This window comes from Tachyglossus aculeatus, chromosome X3, assembly GCF_015852505.1.
Source record: "Tachyglossus aculeatus isolate mTacAcu1 chromosome X3, mTacAcu1.pri, whole genome shotgun sequence".
Classification (NCBI taxonomy): domain Eukaryota; kingdom Metazoa; phylum Chordata; class Mammalia; order Monotremata; family Tachyglossidae; genus Tachyglossus; species Tachyglossus aculeatus.
Genome location: NC_052099.1, coordinates 10,446,945 through 10,456,500, shown reverse-complemented (window position 1 = coordinate 10,456,500; position 9,556 = coordinate 10,446,945). Strand labels below are relative to the sequence as shown.

At 41.6% G+C, this 9,556-nt stretch overlaps 1 protein-coding gene and 1 non-coding gene across 3 annotated transcripts in view; both read right to left on the bottom strand.

The window, feature by feature from the left end:
• Positions 1-4,139: 4,139 nt before the first annotated feature.
• On the bottom strand, positions 4,140-4,212 carry TRNAV-CAC. The gene has a single exon. It is a non-coding gene; the product is annotated as a tRNA-Val (tRNA).
• Positions 4,213-5,873: 1,661 nt separating this feature from the next.
• Positions 5,874-9,556, bottom strand: part of MAN2A1 (mannosidase alpha class 2A member 1) — a 158,003-nt gene continuing 154,320 nt past the window's right edge. For both annotated transcript variants that reach the window (XM_038770503.1, XM_038770502.1), the window contains one exon: positions 5,874-8,506. In XM_038770503.1, the coding sequence (XP_038626431.1) occupies positions 8,354-8,506 (153 nt within the window). In that variant the 3' untranslated portion in view covers positions 5,874-8,353. The remainder of the gene's footprint in view (positions 8,507-9,556) is intronic.

The window sequence follows — 9,556 nt, the reverse complement described above, 5'->3', positions numbered from 1 at the left end:
GTGAGGGCTGGGTTGTAGTAGCAGCGTAGTGAGGGAGGAGGGGGCAAGGTGATTGAATGCTTTGAAGCCAATGGTGAGGAGTCTTTGTTTATGGAAGGGGATGGGCAACCACTGGAGGTTCTTGAGGAGTGGGGAAACACTTGTCTGTCTCGCTGCCAACCGCTCACCCACATCCTGCCTCTGGCCTGGAACTCCCTCCCTTGTCATATCCGACAGATGATCACTCTCCCCACCTTCAAAGCAATATTCAAATCCCATCTCCTCCAAGAGGCCTTCCTTACTCATTTTCCCTACTCCCTCTTCCTTCTGCGTCACCCTTGCACTTGGATTTGAACCCTTTATCCAGCTCACCCTCAGCCCCACAGCACTTGAGTACATACCCATGATGTATTTTAAAGTCTGTCTCCCTCTTAGACTATAAGCTCCTTGTGGGTAGGGAACATGTCTCCTAGACCCTGCTGTACTATACTCTCCCACATGCTCAGTACAGTAAGTGCTCACTAAATACAGTTGATTGATTGACAATAGGTCCTTTAAGGCATCCAGGCTGATACTCTGAACATAGGGACCGGCAGCCAGTTAGTTCCTCAGATGTCCCCAAGAGACAGGGGGTCTCTAGTCCTTCCTCTCAGGAGTGAGTTTGAGTGAGGAACTTTCCCAGAACTGGTTAAGGACACCCGGGCTACATGGCCCAGATAGAAAGGTGAAGCTGTCAAATCCATCCTGACGTAGTGCAATAGGGGAAAAAATGAAGGCTCTGCAATGGCAATTTAGTACTTCACTTAAGCGTCCTCAGGTCCCCCTACAGCACTGAGTAGAAGGGGAGTGCCAAAAACGTTTTCAGAACACTCCAACAAAGAAGATGGCTGAACTGTAGGAACAGAAAGCAACTTTGGCCCTACTGGTAGCTCTGAACTATCGATTGTTTAGAGTGCCACCCTTATCGTGCTCCACATAATGGAGCCAGATGGAACAGGAATGGATGACTTACTTGAACTGTGAGACTCTGATGACGGGAAACAAAATTTAGAACCTGATCGATTGTACTGATTACGTTTATCTGTGACAAAAACAGCTTCTCTCGCCATAAAGGAGGATGCCTTGCATCATTTATCTCTGACTATCTACCGGTAATCACTGCAGAGGCAGTGTTAAGGGCAAGGAATGTGTCTGCTAATTTTGTTGTATTGCACTCTCCCCAGCGCTTAATACGGTGCTCTGCACATGGTAAGCACTCAATAAATACATTTGATAGTGTCACTTCAGCAGTGTGGCTTAATGGAAAGAGCATGGGCTTGGGAGTCAGAAGTCATGGGTTCTAATCCCACCTCTGCCACATCAGCTGTGTGACTTTGGGCAAGTCACTTAACTTCTCCTCCTGCCTTCAGGACATCTCTATCTGGATGTCTGCCCGCCACCTAAAACTCATGTCCAAGACTGAACTCCTTGTCTTCCCTCCCAAACCCTGCCCTCTCCCTGACTTTCCCATCACTGTTGACAGCACTACCATCCTTCCCGTCTCACAGGCCCACAACCTTGGTGTCATCCTCGACTCTGCTCTCTCGTTCATCCCTCACATCCAAGCTGTCACCAAAACCTGCCGACAGCACTACCATCCTTCCCGTCTCACAGGCCCACAACCTTGGTGTCATCCTCGACTCAGCTCTCTCGTTCACCCCTCACATCCAAGCTGTCACCAAAACCTGCTGGTCTCCAGCTCCGCAACATTGCCAAGATCCGCCCTTTCCTCTCCATCCAAACCGCTACCCTGCTTGTTCAGGCTCTCATCCTATCCCGTCTAGACTACTGTATCAGCCTCCTCTCCGGTCTCCCATCCTCTTGTCTCTCCCCACTTCAATCCATACTTCACGCCGCTGCCCAGATTGTCTTTGTCCAGAAACGCTCTGGGCATGTTACTCCCCTCCTCAAAAATCTCCAGTGGCTACCAATCAACCTACGCATCAGGCAGAAACTCCTCACCCTCGGCTTCAAGGCTCTCCATCACCTCGTCCCCTCCTACCTCACCTCCCTTCTCTCCTTCTACAGCCCAACCCGCACCCTCCGCTCCTCTGCCGCTAATCTCCTCACCGTGCCTTGTTCTTGCCTGTCCCGCTGTCGACCCCCGGCCCACGTCATCCCCCTGGCCTGGAATGCCCTCCCTCTGCCCATCCGCCAAGCTAGCTCTCTTCCTCCCTTCAAGGCCCTACTGAGAGCTCACCTCCTCCAGGAAGCCTTCCCAGACTGAGCCCCCTCCTTCTTCTCCCCCTCCTTCCCCTCTCCATCCCCCCCGCCTTACCTCCTTCCCTTCCCCACAGCACCTGTATATATGTATACATGTTTGTACATATTTATTACTCCATTTATTTTACATGTACATATCTATTCTATTTATTTTATTTTGTTAATATGTTTTGTTTTGTTCTCTGTCTCCCCCTTCTAGACTGTGAGCCCACTGTTGGGTAGGGACCGTCTCTATATGTTGCCAACTTGTACTTCCCAAGTGCTTAGTACAGTGCTCTGCACACAGTAAGCGCTCAATAAATACGATTGATTGATTCTCTGTGCCTCAGTTCCCTCATCTGGAAAATGGGGATTGACTGTGAGCCCCACATGGGACAACCTGATTACCTTGTATCTATCCCAGTGCTTGACAGTGCTTGGCACATAGTAAGCGCTTAACAAATACCATCATTATTATTATTATTATTCAGGAGGGCATGTGATTCATTGGGGATTACATGCTTAGCGGCCCCCCCCCCCCCCCACAGCCCCTGCCAAAGATACACACCTTTGATTTATAATTTTTATCCTATAAACATTAAAAATTACTATTTCATCGTAAAGAGAAGCTAGTAAGACAGGATGAGTTGTGTTCTCTTCAGAGATGAACCACTTCAGTGAACGATGTTGCCGATTTGTACTTCCCAAGTGCTTAGTACAGTGCTCTGCACACAGTAAGCGCTCAATAAATATGATTGAATGAATGAATGAAAGATGCTCTACATTAATGTTGCTTTTGTCCTCTGGTAAAGTAATTGGTAACATTATTTTGTGGTTGAGGCCAGCATGTTGATGCCAAAGTCTGGTGGGGAGAGAATACCTATTTTTTCTGTAGAAAAGCAAAATACAGCATATGGATTTCTGTAAATGAGCACAGTACTAAAACCAAGAGGCATGTAACTTATTTGAGAAATACTCCTTTCTTGCTTTTGATTAATGATGCATGAATGAGAACATCCAATATTAAACCAAGATGGCTTTTGGATGGATTGCATTTTGATCAATATGTTGTTAGCACTCATTTTTGGCTTCCAGGAGCTGGGGAAAGATTTCATGGAATTCATACACTTTTGCTAGCCGGTCTGTTTACAACGACACTGACTCATTATAACCTCTGTGGGGTTATATGTCTGTATCCCCTTCTAAACTGGCCAGGACTTCAAGATCCAGGGATAAAATAACCCCTTATCCCAGTCCTGTTTTGTAACACTTTGTTCTCAAAATCAATTTAGAAGTCCAGTTTGCCAGAGAAAATAGAGCATCCAAAATGCTCTGAATGCACTGAATAGTGTCTCATTTTTGTGGTGCCAAGACATTTCTGGACCTTATGCCTAGGTCTCGGATTAACGTCCACTCTTTCTCCAGAAACTGGCAGTCAAAATGCTATTGTGTGTGATCAGAAAGGGCAAATGACTTCCCAAAACGGCTCATCAGCTTCCTTTTTTCCATAACTTCCATTTCAAGGTCTTTCTTTTCCTAATTAGTCTCCTCAAATGGACTGTTTAATGCATAACTAATCTTGAACTTGCTCTTTTCTCCTACTGAAGGGAAAATTGCAGTTCATTTTGTGGAGCGATGGGGCTTATATATATTAATATTAATGGCATTTATTAAGCACTTACTATGTGCCAAGCACTGTTCTAAGCACTGGGGAGGTTACAAGGTGATCAGGTTGTCCCACGGGGGGCTCACGGTCTTAACCCCCATTTTACAGATGAGGGAACTGAGGCACTGAGAAGTTAAGTGACTTGCCCAAAGTCACACAGCTGGCAATTGGTGGAGTTGGGATTGGAACCCATGACCTCTGACTCCAAAGCCCGGGCTCTTTTTCCACTGAGCCCTGCTGCTTCTCCAAACAATGTTTCCGCCCGGTTTCAAACCGGGGACCTTTCGCGTGTGAGGCGAACGTGATAACCACTACACTACAGAAACCAACTTATGTTGCACATTTATCAACTAGGGATATTTTAGAAGTCTAGATGGCAGTGGCTCTGTCCTTCCTTGATGGCCATCAGAGACAGTGCTTATTGATAAAATATACCATTCCTCTAAGGTACTAGACAATCAATATTCTCTTGCTATCTGTTTGACTAACACCACATCATTATCCTCTATGGGTGGATTTGCTGTGAAATGCATTAGTGGACCTAGGTGCTGTTTGAAGAAAGAAATGAAATAATTATTTTCCAAGAGTTCCCAGTGAAGAGTTGCTCGTACTTATTGCGTGTCAAAATAACTTATTGGTTAGAAAGAAATGCTGTATAATGTGAAAGCAGCAAATGTGTGCATTAGTTTTGTTGAGACCACATCCCGACAGGTAGCTTCCTGTTGCTATGTGTTTTGCTGGTAATTTATTTATCACCTGCCTCCCCTAGAGTGAGATTGTACAGTGCTTGGGCCATGGACTTTCCAGGTCCATACTCTTTCCACTAGGCCACACTGCTTCTCCTAGTGGAAAGAACCTGGGCTTGGGAATCAAAGGACCTGGGTTCTAATTCCAGCTCCACTCCTTGTCTGTGCCTCAGTTTCCTCAGTTGCAAAATAGGGATTAAATACCTGTTCTCCCTCCTGTTTGGACTGTCTGACCCAATGAGCTTGTATCTACCCTAGGGCTTAGTGCAGTGCTTGACATACAGTAGGTGCTTAATAAATACAATAATAATAGTAATGTAATACACGGTTGCAGTTGATGGTATGCTATTGACCACAGACATTTTACTATAATGCAGCATTATCACATTGAATGCATTTTGAACAGCTGTCTAGGTTGACTAATAATTACATTAAGGCCATAGGCTTATTTTTTAATGACATACATACATTTCTCAATTGCAACTCCAACAGATTAAAATAGCGAAAATTCTGAACTCCTAAAAGAGGGTTTTCTGCCTCATCCATTAAAGGATCCATGAAGAATATATTCCACAGGGAGTGTAAGGCTTATTTTGTTGACTTTTTTGCAAAGACAAGAGTTTTGTCTCATTCTCATATTTCTGTTTGGAGTAAAAGTCATTCCTGTAGGTGAAATAATTAATCAATTGTATTTATTGAGCTCTTACTATGTATAGAGCACTAAACTAAGTGCTTGGGAGAGAAATAAGCAAGATTTTATCTTACAGCTCATTTTGGCATAACCAGTGTGAATACCTCAAGATGTATTTAGAGATCAGGTCCAGAAAGACAAAACCCAGTGGCAGGCTGAAATCCAGAAGTGAGGGATACACTGGCCCAGTTGGGAAGTACTTTGGAAGATGAAGATTTGGGGAACTTTAACACTTAGTGCTTTTAACTTTTTAAATAAGTTCCTTAGAAATCATTTCCCCCACCTCTACCACCTTTTAGAAAACTTTAGGAAACATGCAAAATGAGAAATGTGCTGTCTGGGGGAGGCAAGGTCCTGGAATAAGTCAATGAAGGCTGGGAAAAAGTACAGAAAAATCAGGCTCTAGGTCCCACTGTGCCAGTATTGAAGTTGAAGAGGAAGCAGAACCAGGTGTTCAAACAGTCACAAGCAGAGAGAGAGAGAGATGGTTAGTCAAAAAGAGTCAGAGTGGGCAAATGTGGAAATAAACTAGTCAAAAAGACAGCAGAGACACCATAAGATTATCTTTTATTAGAGATCTTATATTACATTTCCCCAAAAAGATATAAAATCTTCCAAGAGAAAATATCAAAAACCACCTATTTGTTACAAGGACAGTATGAGCAAGGTCATTAAGATGACCTTAAGTATGAGCAAGGTCATAAAGCAAAGACCTTTAGGACAAAGAAATGTTAAAACATTTCAAAAGAGGCATAACTGACATGGAAAGTCATTACAATGTTTCACAACATTTCTTTTACAGCATTTTCTTTTCATCATAATTTACGGAAAATGAGGACACGCAGTTCTCACACATTAATAGCTATGGAAAAAATTGTAAAAAGAGGAAGATGTAATGAGCAAGATGGTCTCTGTACATTCATAGTAAATGCATAAGCAACCACCAGTCACCGAGTTTGCGACCAAAGGAGTAGAGTTAAAAGCAAACATCAGAGGATATGGAATTATTAAAACCGATTTATCAGAATTGACAAGAAGGTTCATTTTCCTGTTGTTCTGTCTTAAAATGAAGTAGAAAAAGCAGAAACCTGTTGGTGCAGGATATCTTTAACACTTTGATTGAACACTTGGTGACAACACATGAAAAGCTCATACAAGATCCTGATCAATAAGGAAAATAATTACAACAGGCAAAAATAATTTTATTGCATCAAGATGCTTGCCTTTACAGCTGATCAGAATTTAAAGATTACAAATAACCACTTTACCACAGAACACAGTGATCTCCCATAGGAAGGTTTGAAATTTTTAAGATGCAATGAAAGCACTGATCTTTTTATTGGAACTTTATGCTGGCAATTCTAAGATCTGTAGATTTCAACAAAAAGGAAGAATTTTCAAAGATTTTATCAAGGAAACAACAATCCATGTTTCATGCATGAAGTCATCCACACCGACATTACACTGGCAGAGGGGATTTTATTTACTGTATATAAAGTAATTTTAACCAGATTCTTAGTAGTTAAATTGTGAGTAGAAAGCCACAGTTTGAAATCCAAGCTCAAACCACCCAGGGAAACAGCAACAAGATTTCAGTTTTATCATTTAGGGAAGTGAGAATCGACAGGAAGCTAAAAGTACATTAACAGCAAACTTAGAAAAAAATCTAAAATCCATAGGAATCACAGGATTCACTAAAATCACAAAATATGTATTAATAAAAAAAGATGATCCACTTTGGCACATGGCCTGTGGGTATCAACTTGATCTCACTACCCCAAAGCCATCTGAAACAGATGAAAAGAAATTCCTTAATAAGGTTAATGTCAAGATGAGCCCTGGTGCTTTACTCTGACATTCAAATCAGTGATAGCTGACAATCTGTGAAATGCAGGGATTGCTTGAATTTACCCATTGAAATTTATGCATCGAGTTGCAGTTTCCTTAGTAGCAGCACATTTTTGATTAACAGTATTTTTCTTCCTGTTTTTTTTTTCTGACATCCTAGTACATTCAAATAGTCAAAATGTTTAGAATAACATCAGCACAAATTTAATGACAACAAAGATCAGAGTGGAGCCAGCATTGTCAAATGAAAGGTACACAATTTAACTGTTATATAAACTACCCACCCCCCCTACACAAAAGCACAGTAATGTGGACACCAAAAAGATTTAGCAAGACATATCAAAAAATAAGGCACATTTATCTTGATATGGTAATCTCGAAATAGAAAACCCCACGTGAGAACATCAGTACTTAAACGAGTTTAAAAAGAAAAAACACCTTATGGATATGGTATTGATGGGATTACTTCACATTTGATGTGACAGTGAATAAATGGCACCTACTTTGTCAGGTAATGAAAAAGCATATAACTATGCCTACTTTTTTTCCTACTACAAGGTGAATCTTCAAATTCTGGAATCTCCCACACTATATATGGGTGGGGTGCAGCACGAAGAAAAGGTAGAGAGGAGAAAGGTATGAAAGTCAATTATTTGTATCATAAAGGTTCTTAGATTGCACTTTACCACATAATTCAAATCTCCACAGCAGGGAATACATTTAAATTCTTGTCACTCTTATGCACGGTTGCAACTATTTGGCCATTAGCTCCTACCCAACAGCTTTATTTATTTCATTTCAGTTACAACTGTTATGGGGAATTCAACATTGCAATTTTTACATAAATTAATTCATGGATCAGCAAAACAAATACTTTAAGAACCTCCTCACAACCCCCAAACAGAAACAATTAGCATTTAACCTGAGATTCAATCTGTTGTTGAGAGGTTAATGTCCTTAGAGATTTCTTCCTTTGTTGCATTAATTTATACCGATGGTGGTGTTTCATGTAAAGACTAAAATGTTGTTTATAGTATGGCTTTCGTACTGTGTTGGGTTAAAAAAAAATGAAGAATGCTTGGTCTCACAGTATTCAGAAGCTGGAATTAACAGTGTGCTTCATTATTGCACATCAAATGGAAAAAATATAAAAGCCAATTCTTCTCGATTTGAAAATCAGGCTCATCTTAGTCGAATTCGGAATGTACTGATTTCCATGGAACTCAGATTTATCTCGCTTATATTTCTGGTATCCGGAGGTGAATGCATCAAAGTCAGTGATGAAGGTATGAGACTTTCAACTGTAAACTTGTTAAACAGCTTGTGTACCAACATCTGAAAAAAGCAAAAGGAGACAAAATTAAATCGATCAATAGCATTGAGTGCTTGCTCTGTGAGGAACACAGTATTAAGGGCTTGGGAGAGTAGAAGAGAGAAGACATGATCCCCTTAATCAATCAATCAATTGTATTTATTGAGCACTTACTGTGTGCAGAGCACTGTACTAAGAGCTTGGGAAATACAAGTTGGCAACATATAGAGATGGTCCCTACCCAACAGTGGGCTCACAGTCTATAAGGGGGAGACAGAGAACAAAACGAAACATATTAACAAAATAAAATAAATAGAATAGATACGTACAAGTAAAATAGAGTAATAAATACGTACAAACATATATACATATATACAGGTGCTGTGCTATATATATATATATATATATATATATACAGGTTCCTTTCTCAAGGAACTTAGACTAGGAGTTTGTGATCTAGCAAGTTAGACAGAAACCAAAATAAGTTACAGGTAGGAAAATATAAGAGTATAAAGATATGGACATAAGTGCTCTGGGTTGGGGGCATCAAAGGTACCCATGTGATGCTGGAAGTACCAAAGTGGCAGTTTTGGGGGAGCGGGGAGAATAGGGTGTGGAGAAAGGTTAATCAGGGAAGGCCCCCAGAGATTTCAGAAGGGCACTGAAAATGGGGAGAGCAGTGGTCTGCCAGATATGAAGGGGGAGGGATTTTCTAGCTAGATCAATTCAAAGAAAAATCTGTGGGCTGCACAAATTTCTCCAATCCTTTCTTCTCCTTCCCCCAGATCTTTCTCCCTGCAGCCTCCCCCCCCCCACCCCACCCCCCACCAATATATCAGATTTCTGGTCACCTTGTGTGCAAGCCAGATGTTCAGCTTTCCTGTAATCACTCCCTCTTGGAAATTAGGATGTAGGAATATGCCAAAAGACCACTTTGGTGGAGTTATAACCAGTGCTTTGACAGGAGCAGTTGCAACATAAACTAGGCATTTTTATTTTTCCTGTTGGGTGGAAAATGAGTTGAGATGCAGCATGGCCTAGTGGATAGAGCACGGGCCTGGGAGTCAGGACCT